Raw genomic sequence first — 19,228 nt, forward strand, 5'->3', positions numbered from 1 at the left:
ATTGTTATCCAGCCAAGCAAATTGCAGGGCTCGGGAAGTGTGTGAAAATGCTTTTAAGGATGCTAGAAGGAAGGTTGAAGGTGATATTGGTCTTATTGTCATTGAAGATGGTGAACAACGGACATCTGGTGTAATTCAAAATCTAGCACGTAATAGGGCGAAAGGTGAACGCAATAGGAGACATATTAGCACAATCGGAAAAAAGTATAACCAAGTGAGAGGGCGGAAGTTGGGTGTCAAGGTTGCTGAAATGAATACAAAGGCTGCAGTGCAGGCATCTGTTGAAGGAGTTGTTGCTAATATTGTTGGCAGTGGTTATTTTGTTCATCCTTCTAGCGGCAGTCATGAGTTAGGTTTGGTTAAACCTAGTTGATAGGTCAATTACAATCATTGTAATATTGGATTTGATTGGATTGGATATTAGATAGTATGTGTGTTGTTATGGTAGCATAGCTTTTTGTAACACCCCCATTTTCCAAAATCAAATTAATTTATTAAAAGGCATTTATTTGATTAAAATTTCATTGTTTAATTGCGGAAGCTAAACAAAACAAAAGGGATGCTACCGCCACGTTTAGATAACACAACCTATCTATATCCAAACGCACAGGCTAAAACAACACTACTAAACCAACCCAAAACTAATACTAGTTCATTGAGTGTAATATTACAATTGTCTAGAAACAACTTCTAAATTAGCTAATAAAAATAAATATTCAAAGCGCTAACAGATGATTCGCTCTCATGCTTCAGATACTCGTGCCATATTACCTGCAAAATAACTAAAGGGGGAACAAATTCAGCATACAACAGCCGGTAAGACTTACTCCACCCTATAAAACATTTTTCACATAACACATAACACCTTGGAGCACATAATTCCACATTAACCCCTTAATCATGTCATACTTGCAACATTCCCTAATACCACTTCTTCACATTTAATTACCAATTAACAAATCAACCACATAATAAATATAATTTATAATTTCACATAAAATTTCACAAAACCCACATTTTACCACTTTTCTCAACATTAGGATTTAATCCTTTATTATCCACCAAGTCAATGAGGAGGAGAAATACAAGGCAAGGATCATTACTTCGGCCCCAGTGACCAAAACCAACCAACCAACCAGAGACCAACCCAGTTGGCACGAGATCAATCCCTTAAGTATGCATACCCCCATTGAGAGACCAACCCCAATGGGTAGAACGAACTCGATTGTGAGAGACCAACCCCACAAGGTATATAATAATAATCCAAAATCAAATGTGAGAGACCAAACCCACAAGATCCATAACCAAATGTGAGAGACCAACCCCACACTGGTTCCATAATCAAATGTGAGAGACCAACCTCACAATAAAAATTCAAGTACAAATCCTCCATGACCAAAGTTAATTAAATGTAAGTTTTATACCAAATAATTTGTACTCTCCATATTTATAAGAATGATAACAATAATTATATTTCACAAGCAAGCAACTTCTCAATATGTCAAATAAGAAACTGACAAAAACTTTCAGAAACTATGACCTGAATTGCAGAATTTACTGAGAAAAATTGGTAACGTATTTTCATATGAAATTTTCTAGATAAGTAGTAAAAAGAGTCTAGTCTACACACAAAAAGTTTCAAGCCAATCCAAGGCCTACAAGTATTTTTCCCGAAATTCTTCTCAACACAGCGCCAGACTGTAATTTAATATGCAGAACACTGCCTAAACTTTACGAAATTATTCTGGAAGAATCTAAACATATTTTTAACCAAAACTTTTACAAACATCAAATATAACAAGTCTAGGTTATCCATAAAAAATTTCAAGAAAAAAGAAGTTTAGGAAGCAATTTTCACGAATTTTTCTTTCCAGCTGCGCCAGTCAGAATTTTCTCAGGCAATGATCAAGTTGTGTAAAATTTTTCCTTTTTAACCACCACAAAATCACCATATCACATGTGTAGGGATTTCAAAACATCTAAACTCATATATCTACTCACATAACATAATCAAATAACTTACAACACTAAATATCATCAATTTTTCAAAATCACGAATCACATAAACAATTAGAAAAATCAATTTTTGATTTGGGGTAAAAGGATTTTAGTGAACATAAATCTTACCTCGAACCAGAATCAACAAAATCCTTGAATGAAATCCTACGACGAACAGAGTCAGATGATAACAGAAGAAGACCGGTGACAAAGCCAGCGATGACAAAAAAAAGACAGCTATGTATATTTTTCTCTTTAATTTTGTGTTCGGTGATATTGGGAAAAAGGAAAACGATGAGAGTAACGACTAATGATTATGATGAAGGGGAGGATTTAATGAATCAGCTACTGATGAGGATGGGAACAATTAGACTCCTACCTAAATACTTAACTAATAGCTTATATTATAAATAATAATTCTAGTTGTAGGGAACTAAAATACTTAAAAGCTTAATATAATAAGGTTTAGTAATAATATAGATATTAAGTTATATACGACCTAAAATATGTAACATGCATATATATTGAGACTTCAGCTATACGGAGCTAACATATACATATACACTAAAACTTTAAGTTTATCTAATATATAAACTTGCATTACGACTTAATAACTCTAGTTTTAGGATTTAAATTAAGCGTTATACCATATTAGTAATATGATCTTAAGAAATAGTAATAGTCACAAAATAATACATAATAGTAGACTAGTTTCAAATAGTTTTGGATCTCATAAAATAATATAGTTTTGGTTAAAATAATATCTATGTCAAAATAATACGTATAAAATAACTGGGTATTACAATCTACCCTCCTTAAAAGATGCTTCATCCCCGAAGCATAACCATAGGAAAATACCGGGTATTACACTTTTTGCAGTATGAAATTCTGCTGCACGTTTGACATATTATTTTTTTATGTTTTTAAATGAAGTCCTAGTTATTTTTAAATGATAATGTAGTGTATATTGAATGATACTACAGTGTATGAAAAATGAAAATAAACAGTATGTCTCTCACATTTTCATCCATATTATAATGTAACTATAAAGATAATGAACTGATACTGTAGTGTCTAATAAATGATACTTTAGTTTATGCAAAATGAAACTGAATATAATGTCTTTAATATTTTCATATCTTAGTAAATGAAACTATAAGTGTGATGAAATGATACTGTATTGGGTACGAACTGAAAGTGTACGTGTAATATACTGAAACTAAAAAACATTCATATGGAATTGCATCATTATTGATTACCCAAAAAACTTCATGTTAAGAACCATCATTGTGTTCAGTGACCAAATTTTACAACCAAACAACATTGTCTTTCAGTCAACAAACTTGTAAATAGGATGAACATCTACCCAAAATATCAATGGAATCTGTCATTTGGTACCTAAAAATATTGACACCATTTAGGTGACTTATGTTCTTGTCACATCAAAACAAACATTCACATTTTTTTAGTTGTTCCGTTTATCATAGTCATCTATTTGTTGCCTTCAAATACTGTCTTGGCGTTCTTCAGGACTTCTTCCTTGTACTGATTGGTTGGCATCATGATAATTCTGGCTGCATATGTTGCTCGTAGAGACATCAAGTAGATCCTGCATTTTGTTGGTACACATTAGTTAACTCTGTTTTGTGTCAGAGAATTTGAGTAGTAGAAATATGTAAAGTATTATATGTACATACATTTTGATCCTGTTTCTTTGGAACAAATCCACATTTCCAGTTCTGATCCCCCATGTAGGTTTCCATATGTCTCATTGCGTACAAACCACAGTCAATCTTGTTAGCTGATGATCTCCAACCCATCTTAACCAGGTCAACAGTCAGTTTTTTCACATTTGCCTGCATATCTTTCATTCCATTCTTTCCAAGGTATAATGCAAATGTATTTTGCTGCATGTCAGAAATAATTAGATATGCATTATAGGTGAATTGGTTTTGAATTCTGAAGTAAGTAATTAGATGACTTACAAGCAATTGTGGACAGTCACCATACTTGCTTTGAATTTTCAGCCCTTTGAGGAGTGGCTGGTTGTCAATGATTTCAAGCTTTGATGTAATGAAATTTAAGTAGAAGACAAAGAAGTGATGATGCCGGTAAATGGGAAAGAACACCTGTTTTGATTTTTTAATGTTTTTTAAAGAAAAAAAATTAGAAAACAGTAGTAGTATGTTTAACTGTAAATATAATATTTGAAAAAGAAATGATTACCAATTTTGCATCACTAATATCAACATTCCCCATGTTCTGTATTTCGGTGGTTAGACACTGCTCAAAGTCATCTTGTCTATGTGATTGGTGGTTTGGTGCCCAATCTGCTGGACTGTCAAGTTGGAGCTGTAGAGTATACATTTTACATTAAAGTATGTTATTCATAAGTAAACATGCATAATGTGAAAATAGTAATGGTGTTTGCTTACACGGCTTGGATCCAACATATTCCACGGCTTGGATCCAACATATTCAGCCTTAGACACCAAACATCTAAGAATATACTCTCAATCTCAGCACTTCTTAAGGTCTGGAATTGCTCTCTATTGATGTAGTATCCCTCATGGGCAAACAATTGTTCACTGTCATATTTGAAAATGTATATAAATAAAGTAGTTAGCATTAAAAATTGTATAATAGAGTGTGTGTTAAGTGTGCTTTATACCTTAATGGTTGTTCTTCTGTTGGGTCAAGGAAAACATAGTCTGAAATCAACTTTTCCTTTGGACCGACATTCTTCAGCTTTTCAACATTTGTTGTCCAGTATGGGGACCTTAGGCGCAATGGCAGGTTTCTGATTCTCCTTGTCTTATCAATTATAACATCCTCATTGTTGTCATCAATGTCAGGCTCAGCAATCAAACTACAGTTTTATGGAGGATCATGCATGTATCAGCACATAGAGATACAGTGCACATAATGCAGTATCATTTGATAAACAATTCAGTTTCAGTTATCTACATCTACAGTATCATTAATTATACATTCAGTTTCAGTTATTAAAATACAACAAATATATATATATATATATATATATATATATATATATATATATATATATATATATATATATATATGTCAGGCATGCTAATCAGTGTCTGTTTGCATACAATACGGTGTCACTTCATGAATAATACAGTTTCAGTTATTAAAGATTACATTTCAATTGAAAATGCATGGAAGCAGCGTAGATATAATAGGTTAGAGCATACCTATCAAACAGATTGCTTTCAGTCCCAGGTGGTGGGGTTTCCAGTTGTGGTTCATCAGAGTCTGTCTTCTCACTGTCCTCTTGAATATCACTTGCAATGTTCTGGGTTTCAGTATCATCGTGTGCTTGCGTATCATTCATTTCTTCAGGGATTTGTGATGATTGTATAGGGCTAATTCCAAGGTCAAAACTTGGTGTTTGAATCGGATGTGGTGTTTGTGATTTAGCAGGAGCTTGAGTCGGTTAGTCTTTGGTGGTTTGGTAGAATGCCTGTTCAAGAGCATTGATTGCTTCAAGGAAACTTGGATGATTGTAAAGCTCATCATCGTACAATAAAGTCTCATCTCGTTCTGGTTGTGAAGAAGGGACTGAAGTAATCATGTCAGCAATGTTCCCGAAAGTGATTAATTATTTCTCCGTCAGTTCTTGTGTTTCCAATATCAGCCATCACCCCAGCAAACTCAACAATTGTGTCAGCCATCCTATTCAGTACAGATGTAATCCTCCCAAGGGATTCATTTGATTGGCTGCCTCTCACAGGACCACAACTCATTTCAGGTATGTTTTCTTCCCTGGTCACACGCTCTTGATGTTGAAATCTGTCAAGTATCTTTCCCCGTCCAAATCTTCCAGACAATATTTCTGCCTTGATTCTTTGTTTAACTGCTTCTTCAGTCCAAGAAGTTATTGCAGGGTAATTCCTTTGAATCTTCTCACCCTTGTATTGTACTCTGTCAAGGTATGTTAACTGTGTTTGAAAGAATAAAATTTATAATTAGCAATTATTTTATCAGTAATTGTAGTAGTACATAGCGTATAGATTAATGAGAAAATTATTATAAGTGCATACTAAAATATTACCAGCAAGAATAGTGAATGACCGGTGAAAAAGCTCTCTTTGTTATTCTTCCAAGATTCAACAACATTTATCAAAGATCTGAATGTGTAGTGACACCAATTCAAGTCTTTCAGCTTTGAAACATCAAGCATGGAGTATAAAATCTTGTAGGTTGCTTTTGTGCTCTAGTTGCCTTTTATCAAGCTCGATACAAGCAGCACAACGAAGTCTCTTTTGAACATATCTCCACTGTTTCCCCTCTCAATAATGGCCGTTGACATTGTATTTGTCACCGGAGAACCCTTTGTTATTCCCCACCTCTGTCTCCAAGCTGCCAACAATTTCTTATACTCACCAGATTCATTCTCAGAAGGAGCCTCAATCACAGGGATTTTTCCTTGGGGAAGGTTCATTGTGCTATGTACATCATCCTCCGACAGTTGCATGTCATTATTTTCCAACATCAGTATGCACTCATAGATATCAAACCGTTCAACAAGATACCTAGTTAGTCTGCTATCCCAGTCAAATATGGTCAAGTTTAACATAGCAGCAAACCCAATATCTTGAACTGCTCTGCGTTGATCTGGTGATAGAGAAGAAACGAGGGTCCGAAAATACCTTGGTGACATTCTGGTTTGTAGATATTGCATTTTACTCATCTCACTCTTCATTGCAGATCTCTTTATCCTCTTGTGCATTTTCTTCTCAGGAATGGGGCTTGCTGTTGCTTTGCGCTTGGGTAATGCTGGTCCCTTGTCTTTTGATCATTGAGCAGCTGGTTTTGGTGCAGTTGGGTTTGTGTCAGGAGCAGGAGCAGATTGTTTGGTGGCTTTAGCTCTCTTTGTTGATTTTGCTGTTGATTTGCGCTTGGGTGCCCTTTTTTTATGCCCCTCTTCCTTCTGAACAGTTGGTTCTGGTTCGTTTTCAGGTGGTCCCTTTTCCTGTCCATCTTCTTCTTGCACAGTTTGTTCTGGTTCAGATGGAATGGTTGGTTCATTTTCAGGTGTTGGTGGTTTATTTGCAGGTTCTCTTGTGGCTTCAACGTTCTTTGCTGTTTTTTCAGCAGCAGGTGCTGGTTGAGCTGGTGGCGTTGGTTTGGCTGCTTGTGAGTCCAAGACGACCTTGGTTTTTTGCTTTCTTGTGGCTTTCTTCATTTGCATAGGTATAGTCTACAACAGTATGATAAGTAGTAATGATGAATATTTTATAGAACAAAATGAGACACACATATAAGCACTTTCAGTTAATATACAATACACTTTCAGTTCATATACAATACACTTTCAGTTCATATATACTACGCTTTCAGTTGAAATAATATTATAGTGTTAATGAACATCTTTTAAAACAAAATGCGACACACATATAAGCACTTTCAGTTCTTATACAATACACTATCAGTTCTTATACACTACGATTTCAGTTGAAATAATAGTATAGTGTCAATGAACATTTTTTTTAAAACAAAACGCGACACACATATAAGCACTTTCAGTTCATATACAATACACTTTCAGTTCATTTACAATACACTTTCAGTTAATATACACTACGCTTTCAGTTGAAATAATACTGTAGTGTCAATGAACATCTTTTAAAACGAAATGAGACACAGAGATAAGCACTTTCAGTTCATTTACAATACACTTTCAGTTATTATACAATACACTTTCAGTTCTTATACACTACGCTTTCAGTTGAAGATAACTACAGTTTAATTTAAGAAGAAATAGAGTTTCATTTGGATATAGTAGTTTCATATGTAATATATGGGACCACACAATCCGTATTATTAAACACACTTTGCAGTTTTATTTTATACACAAACATCTGGGACCACATTATATGAAAAAGACAAACATGTGTTTCTTATTTAGGGTTTACAATAAGATTATAGTTTTTTTGACTACATGTGTTTCTCAATGCATGTTTGTGATGCAAAACATGAATGTTGCTTCCGAAATGTCTGAAAAACACATAGAATGTACTATAGAACATATTTTTCTTTGTAGGTAAATAGAACATCGCATTATATACATTAGTTTTATTACCTTCTTGTTGAAGTTATGAACTGAAATATGCAGAGATACGAAGAGGAACAGCGATGGAGACGAGAAGTAAAAAATGGCGGTTGAAGTTCTAGCTCGGGGAGAGTGTTGATGGTAAGTGTGGCTTGTTTGGGAAGGAAGTGACGACAAGACTTCCCTTTTTCGTTTTTATATTTAAATTTTTTTTTAAAAAAAAAAAAAAGAGGAAACAACGCGCTGAAAGGTAATCGACGGCGTTAAAAGGCGCCGTTTCATTTAATTAATGAAACGGCGCCGTATATGGGCCGCGGTGCATAATCAATTATGCACCGCGGTCTATAATATAACAACTGCTAAAACGAAGACCAAATGACATGGCAGTCCAATACTAAACATTGGGCCGAATTACCCAATCAATGGGATTGGCCCAAATCAGATATTGAGAAAAAGCTGAGTTTTCTTGTAGACAAAGAAGAGTAGCATTTGCCGTTGGGGGGGACGAAGACGAAGGGAGATCAGAAAGCTAGAGAGAGATGGATCCAAAGCTCACGGAGGTTTCTCAATCGTTCGAGCGGTTCAAAGCCGCTTTTACGAGCAACGATTTCGATACCTGCACCAGACTTCTCTCCCAGCTCAAGGTAACAATTGCTAATATTAACAACTAGGATTTCTCAATGTATACACATTTGTGCATTGTAATGTGTGTATCGGTTTAAGAATGACTTCTGTATGCCATTAAGCTATTGATTTTCAGCAGAAAGTTTTAATTATTTGATTGGGTTGTCTTTTCCTTAATCCATTGTGTTTAGGATAATAGGATAGTAATTCTTTATAATCCCAATTTGATAAAGGCAAGCTGTGTAATAAGTTGGAAACATGGATTACTAGTTACTACACTGCGTCACTGCCACATCTTTTCAGCTGATGTTGAGTGGAGAGAAGGGATGGAATTCTGAATACCTTAATTTGACTAGCCTTTACTTCATATTTTTGCAGGTTATGCTAACTGAGTTTAAGAGTCTCCCTCCCCTTTTTGGAGAAACACCAAATGCAGTTCAAGAGCTGACAATTGCAAGTAAGTTCTCTTTTCTAGTTGCTTTGTGACAGCTTAGCTTGCTTTTTTGCTTGAACTTTTGCATTTTTTTTTTCAATAAAGATCTTCCCATTACTTTAATACACGAGTTTTTAATTATGAACTACTACGATATGTTGTATGCATAATAGCTATGCCAGAACTTAAGATGTTCTGGTTTAAGGGAAGGAGTGGCTGTGTCGTACGAGGTTGTAGTGATAGAGGGGGGAATAAGTGTGATGAAACTTTCAGGTGTTAAAGTAACATGATTCTAGAATTTAAAAGACTGCCTTTAACTATTTTAAGGGTAAGCAAGCTAGGCAGCTAGCCATTGATTAAAATTTGGAATTTTCAAAAACTGATGTATCATAATGTTCATCCGTAATTATGAATTTATGATAATACCTTGTTGCTGAAGATCATCTTATGTAGAATCTCTAGAAGAAATTGAAGTGTTTTTCCTTGATATCCTTCTGGTATAGATTCATGGTGATAACTAGTGCTCTGCCTACATGAAGGATTGTTATGCTAGATATTTCTCAAGATTGAACTTTGGTTTCTGGTTCTGCCTTGTTTATGTAAAAAATAACACCATGTAACTATTGCAGGGGATATATATGAGCATGCAGTTGTTTTAGCTGTGAAGATGGAGGATCAGGATGCCTTTGAGAGAGATTTCTTTCAGCTGAAACCTTATTACACAGATGCACGGTAACTATTATAGTATTATTGGCATCTCAATTGTATTTAATATCCATGCAGCCTGTAACTTTGTCAAATCGGTAGGAAAGATGGGAATTAGGAGTTATTTTTATTTTAATTTTTAAATCCATGGTTCTACCCTTTACTGCAACCATAATTAAGTTGGAAGTATTGTCCCTTTACCAAACTTCTTCTAGAGGCTTTGTAGTCATGACTATTGATTCCTTTTTGTAGTTTCTTGTCATTTAAATTAACTGTGATATATGTCATTTTGTTTTTGTGATGGAGCAGCAACCGTCTTCCACCATCCCCACAGGAATACCCAATTTTAGGTCTCAATCTTCTGAGACTACTTGTGCAGAATAGAATTGCTGAATTTCACACCGAATTGGAGTTGCTTTCTCCAAATGCCTTGGAGAATCCTTGTATTAAGCATGCTGTCGAACTGGAGCAATCATTTATGGAAGGAGCTTACAACCGTGTCTTAAGTGCCAGACAGGCAGTGCCCCATGAAGCCTATGCTTATTTCATGGATCTTCTGGCCAAGACGGTGAGGTAATCTCTCTACATTCCTGAACTATTGAAATTATCTAGCACAAGTAATATATCTATTGATGTAGCTGTAGTCAGGTACTACCTTGATTTTTTGTTTGCATTTCTAGAATGAAATCTCTCTTAGCACTTTGCCACTTTTTACGCCAACTGTGTTCTTTCTTTCAAATGCATATTTCTGTGTAAATACAGTGTATCTTCTGTAAACCAATTTGTAATATGAGTACATAATAAGAAATCCCTTGAAGGAATTCTACTGCTCCTAATTAAGGATGTTCCATAATGGTCACAGTATGTCTATTTATAGAACATGCACCTTTATTCATTGAGTTCGATATGGTGCATTATTACTTTATTTATATACGTCTAATATGGCTGCCATTGGTTAGGGATGAGATAGCTGGTTGTAGTGAAAAGGCTTACGATTCTCTTTCAATAAGTGATGCCCGGCAAATGTTACTTTTCTCCTCGGACAAAGAACTCCTTGAATATGTTGAGGAGGTATACTTCTTATCTCCATTATTCTTTATTTTCACTTAATCATAAGTTCCATACCGGTTGATGGACACTCCCTTATGTTCTGTATTTACATCCAATTGATTGTTGAATCAATTTCTACATTTACCTTTTGCAGGAACACCCCGAGTGGGAGATAAAAGGCAGACTTGTTATCTTCCAGAAAGTAAAAGATTCCGCACCTTGCAAAGAGATACCATCTCTGCAACTTATCAACCAAACACTGAGTTATGCCAGGGAGTTGGAGCGTATTATCTGAGGATAGACTGCCCACCTTTATTTCTACTCTCAATTACGTATGACACGGGGAATACCCCTGGGACCAGTTGTGCACATCTATTGTGTTTTTTTTGGGGGGTTTAAATTGAAAATGGACACTTTTGTTCAAAGTGAATAGTTTGTTTGATGGAATTCTCTTTGCATAATTCTGCCTTTCCCATTCCCTTAACCTTCAAGCTATAAATCATATGTCTTGAGATGTTTGTAACGGTGAAGCCTTCTGCATTGTCTGCTTCTTCCCCATCTCATACCACCCTCTTATTTGATGATATTTGAATGGAATTTCAGCTTTTTCAACATTTAACAAGTTTATATAATTTTGGATGTAGAAATTTATATGGAAGTGCAATTCAATATTTTCTTATGTATTGTAGAGTGAGGGGTTTGAAATATATAATTTTGAGTATAATTCAATATATATTTTTAGAAAAATTGCACTTTTTGTCCTTAAGTTATAGGTAATTGTAAAATTTGTTAAGTGTTGATCATATTCACTTTTTGTCCTTAAATTATCATTGACGTTGCATCAAGAAAGCTATACGCCTAACTGGTTAAATTAGAATCATAACAAAGAAGATGATGGAATAAGAGATTAAAATACTGGTTGTACAATGATATTAGTTTTTCCTGAAGAATTTTGAGAAAATGGTCCAGCTAAAAAGAACTCCATGATTCCTATTAGAGAAAATTGGAAGTGAAAGATGAGTTTTTGCAACATAATGAAGGAAGAAATAATATAATTCATGGAAATAAATTTTGGTTAACCCAAGGTGCTTACCAAGTATGTTCCAATGAATTAATCTTCCGATATGAATCTCTTATTAGTTGCAATCTCACTCTTCGCTTGCTTCTTCAATTTGTGAGATAAAAGAGTGTTGTATGTAACGAGTCTCAAATTTTAATTTTATATTCGATCAGACAAGTGTAAAAATATGGGCATTTCAATTATAATTTCCCTGAAGTTGAAAGCAATTCGTGTTCACAGTTTTCGCTACTCATTAGAGGGGTAAAAATAGGCATGACCGAATGAAGCTAGATTATTATAGCATGGACCATTATTTCCCTCCTTTACAGGTCTTCAGACACCTAGCATTTAAGTTTTATTGCACTTTGGATCATCTTTGGAGAGGGAAACCCTACATCTCGGGGGGGTGCTTTTACCCTAAAATCTCGTTACAAACTGATGTCAAGCTATTATTGTTGGTGATTTTACTCGTCTTTAATGAAGACAACAGGTATATATTACATTACAGATATATTGTCATTTCAAGATGAGAGACAAGTGGGAGAAGTGAAGCTTATAGAAAACATATGACAAGAGTTGAGTGCTTGCCTTTTACCCTAAGGTTTGAGGATTTGGTAGGTCACATAACCTTTCGACCGAGTGGAAAGTATGATGAATCAACGCGTGGAAGGCAAAGCGCGCCAATTATCAACCACTAGCATAGCTCGATCGCGGGAAGATGTTGATAGCTGTTGAAGTACGACGTTCTTGACATGATTCGCGGCTCTCTCACCAGCACGAGTCGCAAGTTCCAGGTACACCACAGCTTTCATCATATCCCCTTCCTGTAGTACAAACAACCATTCAAGCAATTTGGCTATACTACTACAAACTACAAATCACAACTAACACAGCTGGCTCATGGCTGCCTCTTCATCAATCAAATGCAATACATATAGATGAGTGACTCTCCTGAGATAGGTCGGGTCAACAGAAAATGTAATACTAATCTCGAATAAAGTGCTAGTTTGTTACTTATAAGATAAAGTGTAATACTTTTTGAAGAAAATATGATACTTTTAAATTAAAGTATTAAAGTGTAATACTTTTTGAAGAAAATTTAAAAGTATCACATTTTTCTTCAAAAGTATCACACTTTCCCTTATAAGGGACACTTTATTCCTAATTAGTATTACATTTTCAGTATAAGTATTACATTTCATTTTGATCCGACCTGTCTTACAGATAAGGATCCATGAGATGGTCTCACACAAGTTTTTGCCTATATATATATATATATATATATATATATATATATATTGGGTGTATCACTTACAGAAAAGAGACTTAATCCATGGTCGAACTGAGCCTTGCTGTGACCCCGATCAGCAGCCCTCTTCATCCATTTTCTCCCTAACCTATGAGACTGCATTAAACCTTCTCCAAAAGAGTAGCACAGCGAAGTGTTATACATGGCGCGCACATATCCACCTTCAGCAGCTTTCAGATACCACTTTGCCTGACAAAGACCCCATCACAAACTTCATTGTTTTGGGAAGTCAGACCAACACAAAGACCAACCACCCTTTACTTGACAATATCTCCATCTATTTTATTTGTTTGTGCAGAGATCAAAATTCAAAATGGAGAATCATTATTAGACAAAGGGACAAGTCTCGAATAGGTCACTGAACTTATTATTTTTGTGTAATTGAGTCGCTGAACTTGAAAAGTGTGCAATCAAACCATCAAAGAAGCAAAATTTGTGGAATTGAGACATTTTTATGGTTTCTTTTAATGCAATTTAAGTTGAAAACATTTCAATCTTTCATTCCAACTAGTATGGCAAAGGAAAGCTCAATTTTTAGTACATACCATGTAATTAATATGATCGGATTCTACTGAGAAAAATTAGAAAAATGTCCCAATTGCACATATTTACTTGTTCAATGGTTTAATTGCACACTTTTTAAGTTCAATGATCTAATTGCACAAAAGTGATAAAGTTCAGTGGCATATTTGACACTTTTTCCTTAGAGAAATGATGAGTTCCACCTTATATTTCAAATACACTAGATAGATCATCTTATCACAAAGAAATTGGCAGAGGAAAGGCATAATTGCAGAGTAGGTGGTAGCTTCTTTTCCAAGTATATCTAAATAATGCAATTGATAAATATGTAGAAATCCCAAAATTAAAGTCTTTGTATCGGTGCCAATGACCTTGTGGTCTGGTGGCACCAAGTTGCTCTCCCATATGGGGAGGTTGTGGGTTCGAACATCAGTGGATGCGGTATTGACTCTTTGTGCTTCAGTAGATTATCGATCATATCTAAGAAAGCAAATTAACTAAGAACGCACCGTTGAATACAAATTAAGTATGACCAAGATTGTATTAATTCTCATACCGCTTCCTGAAAATTCTTATGCACACCACCACGACCCTGATGAAAACACAGTGCAAGTTGGTACTGGGCACGAACATGGCCAGCAACAGAAGCTTTGTACAGCCACTTAACAGCTTGTTGGGAGTTTGGAGTCTCACCTACACACGATATGAAGTACATCACTAAACATTCAAAATGGTATAAAACAGGCGGTTTTCTATCCATATCCTGCTTTCTGATTGTTAAATTGATGCCCTTAGCTTCCTTGTAACCCCAATGATATCTATAGTTTGAAATACAGTGGCATTTCTCTCTGTTTGCTTCTTATCTATAGGCCAACACCTCCATTGAAACATAGGGTATCATGTAATGTTTGGCCAGACAGAATGGCGTGGCATATTTCGAGATAAAGTACTTACTCATGAATATCATAATTTTTTTTTTTGATACATTAGGTTAGACTAATTCTAACCTCCAGAGGACACGCTAGACTAATCCTAAGCTTCCAAAACCACTTTCACGCTAGACTAATCTAAGCTCCTAGAACCACTGTCCAAGAGTTGGTAAATTGTGAACCACTGTCACACTAGACTAATCCTAAGCTCTCAAAACCACCACTGTCACGCTAGACTAAGCTTAAGCTCCCAAAACCACTCTCACAATAGACTAATCCTAAGCTCTCAAAACTATTGTCACGCTAGACTAATCCTAAGCTCCCAGAGGCCAGAACCACTGTCCAAGAGTCGGCTTTAGACAAGTGCCACTGTCACTCTAGACTAATCCTAAGCTCCTAGAACCTCGATCGGTCCAAGAGTCTGAGTCGCCCAAGCAATCTCATAGTCCGTCCAACCAAAAGGTTGATTGAACGAAAATGTTACAAATTACCCTGTACCCAAAATCTATACATTTCCCTTAATAACCATAGCTAGCAAGTGTTGAATATTAGGAAAGTTGTCTTAGTTTCCTATTCTTATTAGTAGTTTCCTATTCCTATTAGGACTAATTTAGTATCTAGTTTAGTATATATAGAGGTCCATAGAAATATAGAATATACATTAAGAGAGACAATCTATTGTAATCTTTCATTATAATATATTCTCTTTATTCTCTTGTTCTTTGGTTCTCACATATTTTGCTTATTTTGCTTCCGCCTAACTGGCGGGTGGTGGTTATTCTCCACCCGCCAGACCTATCAATCCCTCAATTTCAACATGGTATCAGAGCCTACTTTCCTAGGCTATTTTTCTTCCAATATTTCCGGCAGCACTTATTTTCCGGCGAACCAGTGACTGTGTTCCCCTGTTCCGACATGTCTTGTGGTTGTTCTCCAAATCTTACACCACAGGACCTCTCGGATCATCGTCGCGAGCCTACGCCTGGAATCTCGTCACCATCCGCCGCCGCACGCGCTGTCACGCGCCACCATCGCCGACAGACTGCTTTAGTTTTTCCGGTCAGATCTCCTCTTCTCCAGTGATTTTGTGATCTCACCTCCTACACCAATGGATTCCTCTCCCTCTTGCAACCTTATCTGAAAAATTTCATCGCTTTCCTCCACCGCCGGCGCGTGAGTGTGCCTCCGGCGAGATTTTTCAGATTGTTGTTTTGCCCTTCTTTCGACTTGTTGGTGAAATTTGAAGGCTTGTTTGGGTTTGTTGCCGAACTTTTCCCATGGTGTTTGTGTTTTGGTATAACCGTGTTTGTTTCTTTATCTCCGGTATGCCTTATCCCATGGATGTTCAATTTCAGCACTACTATAAAGGCCTTAGATTATTTCCCATGTTTCAAGTAAGGGGGAGTGTGACTATCTACCATCGGTGTGCTATCCTTTACTATCATTTTATCTACTATGGGTTCTACTGCGTCCTTTGCTATTCTTTGCTCCCTTTTTGCCTCTACCACTCTCTTGTGTTATCGGGAGGTTGTTCATGTTTAACTCTATCCTTGTTGTGTTCATCTTCATTCCCGAGGTTCATGTTCAATCCGTCCTCGGTGGGGTCATTCCCAAGATCGTGTTTAGCTTCGTCCTTGGTGTCTTCGTCTTTATTCCCAAGGGTCCTTGGTGTCTTCGTCTTTATTCCCAAGGATTGTGTTCAGCTCCGTTCTTGGTGCCTTCGTCTTCATCCCCAAGGAAGGGTCAGACATAGCGCAATCTCTTTTGAAGTCATCCATCCTAGAGTGCTTATGTTGCTGTGATGGTATTCGTGTTTTCCCTTGGTGCCTCCATTCCCAAGGATGTTCGTGACAAGCTTTGCCCCTGGCGTGTTCATTCCCAAGGGTTGCATTGTCCCTCCGAAGCCATCTCGCATTGTTATCCTCTAGTTGCATTTAATTTTCATTTGTAATTTTGAGTGAGGTAGAGTGCTTGTTTTAATCCAAGCTTGGAACTTCCCGATGTTCCAGCTTGAGGGGGAGTGTTGAATATAAGGAAAGTTGTCTTGGTTTCCTATTCTTATTAGGACTAATTTAGTATCTAGTTTAGTATATATAGAGGTCCATAGAAATATAGAATATACATTAAGAGAGACAATCTATTGTAATCTTTCATTATAATATATTCTCTTGTTCTTTGGTTCTCACATATTTTGCTTCCGCCTAACTGGCGGGTGGTGCTTATTCTCCACCCGCCTGACCTATAATCCCTCAATTTCAACAGCAAGTAGTAATTAAGATGTTGGAATTCACAAGTCTAATCTAAAAAATTCATTTTTCTTGTTTTGGAAATTGAGGTTGAATACCTTGCAAGTAACAAATTCCCAAATTGCACTGCCCAGTAGGGTCGCCGAGCTGAGCAGCCTTACTGTACCAAGCAATTCCCTCCTCCTTTCTCCCCATCTCCCAGTACAAAAGCCCAGCATCCACCATTGCGAGAGTAGACCCACGCGCCGCCCCTTTGAGAAAGCAATCGAGGGCCTTGGCCGAGTTGGGTTTCACCCCACCACGCCCATGCTTGAATCGCTTCCCCCATCTGAGGAACACCATCGCGTCCCTCAAAGGGCGGAGCGCGTCGTTCCACGACTTGCAGACCAGCGACGCCGTGCGCAGGTGGGTCCACGAGAAAGTCGCCGCGATTTTCATCAGGACGTCGTAGGGGAGATGGGAGTAGTCTTGGTGGCAGCGGTGGTAGTCGTCGCAGGGATCGGGGAACGGCGGCGGGTTCGAGGAGTTGTTCTTGGGTCCGCCGGGGTCAGGTCGGGTGGGGTGTTTCTTGACGAAAGGGAGGGCGGTGAAGCGAGGAGTTTCGAATTTGGACGGCCATGTTTTCTGCTTCTGCTGCTTCATTGGTACGTCGGTGAAGGTGAAGGGTGTTGGAAAGGTGGGGGTGCGGGTTTTGTCTTATCAGTGAAAGCGTATCACACAAATAACGCTCTCATGCCACCAAATTGTTGTGGCTTGTGCCGCTGAAATCCCATTTTTCCTTTTTTTTTTTTTTTTTTTTGTTGATCCTAATTTTATTGAACTAATATCAAGATTTCACCTCTAGAACTATTTGTTATGGACTATTTTTCATGACTCTTTTAAGACCCAAGGAATGAATGGACCAATTGGTTAGATTGTCAAATGTAGTTGTTCTATCTTAAGCGTTAAGGTCTGGCCGAGTCAAGCATGCTGACCCTTTTAATTTTGGGAAGCTTGTTGTTAGTCTTGGACTTGATTATGAAGATGACCGATGTGATTCGAAGGGCACAACTGATCGAGAGCTATTGTTGTTCCGTGGGGTATGAGGGGCTCTGGGACACTGCACGGGCCTTGTGTGCTGCGTCGGACTCTATGCATGTGACATACTGCAGAGGGGCACCTGGTCGGGAGCTATTGTTGTTCCGTGAGGTATGATGGGCTCTAGGACACTGCACGGGCCTTGTGTGCTGCGTCGGACTCTATGCATGTGACATACTACAGAGTTAAATTGTGAGTCCCATGTGACATACTGCAGAGTTAAATTGTGAGTCCCATGTGACATACTGCAGAGATATATTGTGAGTTCTGCAATTAGCCAGTCTAGGCCCCTTCTGCTAAACTCAAGTCTCCAAAATCCTCCCTTTTGCTAAACTCAAGTCTCCAAAGCCCGGCTAATAGAGCTGTCAAAACGGACCAACCCGTCGGGTTAGGCACGTTTAACCCGTATTTTAGACCAATCGTTATGCGTTGGACCCGTGTCCAGCATGCTTGTTGGACACGGGTAACAGTGCCGTTAGGCACTGTTATCTCATTTTTTTTTTTTTTTAAATTTCAGACTGCTTCATTGTAATAGTATATGTTCATAATTTTATTACTATATGTTAATAACTATACATTCATAACTCCATAACTGTACGTTCATAACTCTATAACTGTACATTCATAACTCCATAACTGTACATTCATAACTCCATAACTGTATATTCATAACTCCATAATTGTACATTCATAATTTTCGAAGCTCTATGTTCACAATTTTAGAGCTCTATGTTCATAATTTTATCACTATATGTTCATAATTGTAAGTTCATAATGTTAGAGCTCTTTGTTCATAATTCGATCAATAACTGTACATTCATAATTCCATACTGTAGATTCATAATCTCATAACTGTAGATTCATAACTCCATAACTGTAGATTCATAACTCTATAACTGTACATTCATAACTCCATAACTGTACATTCATAATCTTCGAAGCTCTATATTCACAATTTTAAAGCTCCATGGTCATAATTTTATCACTATATATGTTCATAATTGTAAGTTCATAATGTTAGAGCTCTGTGTTCATAATTTCATAATTGTATAACTGTATATTCATAACGGCATAACTGTACATTCATAACGGCATAACTGTATATTCATAATCAAAAAAAAAAATAACGCCATTAACGGCAAAACGCGCGCGAATTTTTTTTTTAACTAAATGACGCGTTTTTTTTAAAAAACGAC

At 36.8% G+C, this 19,228-nt stretch overlaps 3 protein-coding genes across 4 annotated transcripts in view; 2 read left to right on the forward strand and 1 right to left on the reverse strand.

Moving 5' to 3' along the window:
• Positions 1 to 373, forward strand: part of LOC109162340 (protein FAR1-RELATED SEQUENCE 5-like) — a 2,776-nt gene extending 2,403 nt beyond the window's left edge. Inside the window, exon 7 of the mRNA XM_019311062.1 lies at positions 28 to 373. Coding sequence (XP_019166607.1) covers positions 28 to 373 — 346 coding nt within the window. The remainder of the gene's footprint in view (positions 1 to 27) is intronic.
• LOC109162360 (F-box protein At1g70590) overlaps positions 1 to 17,700 on the reverse strand; it is a 27,175-nt gene extending 9,475 nt beyond the window's left edge. Inside the window, exons 1-4 of one of the 2 annotated variants that reach the window (XM_019311082.1) lie at positions 17,054 to 17,700; positions 14,337 to 14,473; positions 13,265 to 13,447; positions 12,570 to 12,773 (exon numbers count right to left, since the gene is read on the reverse strand). In XM_019311082.1, the coding sequence (XP_019166627.1) occupies positions 12,606 to 12,773; positions 13,265 to 13,447; positions 14,337 to 14,473; positions 17,054 to 17,597 (1,032 nt within the window). In that variant the 5' untranslated portion in view covers positions 17,598 to 17,700 and the 3' untranslated portion in view covers positions 12,570 to 12,605. Of the gene's footprint in view, positions 1 to 12,390; positions 12,774 to 13,264; positions 13,448 to 14,336; positions 14,474 to 17,053 lie in introns of those variants that run through there. The other variant, XM_019311081.1, reaches the window with a different exon arrangement.
• Positions 8,563 to 11,508, forward strand: LOC109162361 (26S proteasome non-ATPase regulatory subunit 8 homolog A-like). Its single transcript, XM_019311083.1, has 6 exons — positions 8,563 to 8,721; positions 9,080 to 9,158; positions 9,764 to 9,866; positions 10,149 to 10,412; positions 10,799 to 10,910; positions 11,044 to 11,508. Exons 1-6 carry the CDS (start codon positions 8,617 to 8,619, stop codon positions 11,182 to 11,184), a joined length of 804 nt encoding a protein of 267 aa, XP_019166628.1. The 5' UTR covers positions 8,563 to 8,616; the 3' UTR covers positions 11,185 to 11,508.
• Positions 17,701 to 19,228: the final 1,528 nt, after the last annotated feature.

This window comes from Ipomoea nil, unplaced genomic scaffold (assembly GCF_001879475.1).
Source record: "Ipomoea nil cultivar Tokyo-kokei standard unplaced genomic scaffold, Asagao_1.1 scaffold2939, whole genome shotgun sequence".
Classification (NCBI taxonomy): Eukaryota; Viridiplantae; Streptophyta; class Magnoliopsida; order Solanales; family Convolvulaceae; genus Ipomoea; species Ipomoea nil.

Bases quoted from the DNA above. Each gene is read 5' to 3' on its own strand.
- LOC109162361 (XM_019311083.1), top strand. From the start codon at position 8,617: ATGGATCCAAAGCTCACGGAGGTTTCTCAATCGTTCGAGCGGTTCAAA. The intron at 8,722-9,079 runs GTAACAATTGCT...ATATTTTTGCAG, and splicing joins GACTTCTCTCCCAGCTCAAG to GTTATGCTAACTGAGTTTAA. The intron at 10,911-11,043 runs GTATACTTCTTA...TACCTTTTGCAG, and splicing joins TCCTTGAATATGTTGAGGAG to GAACACCCCGAGTGGGAGAT.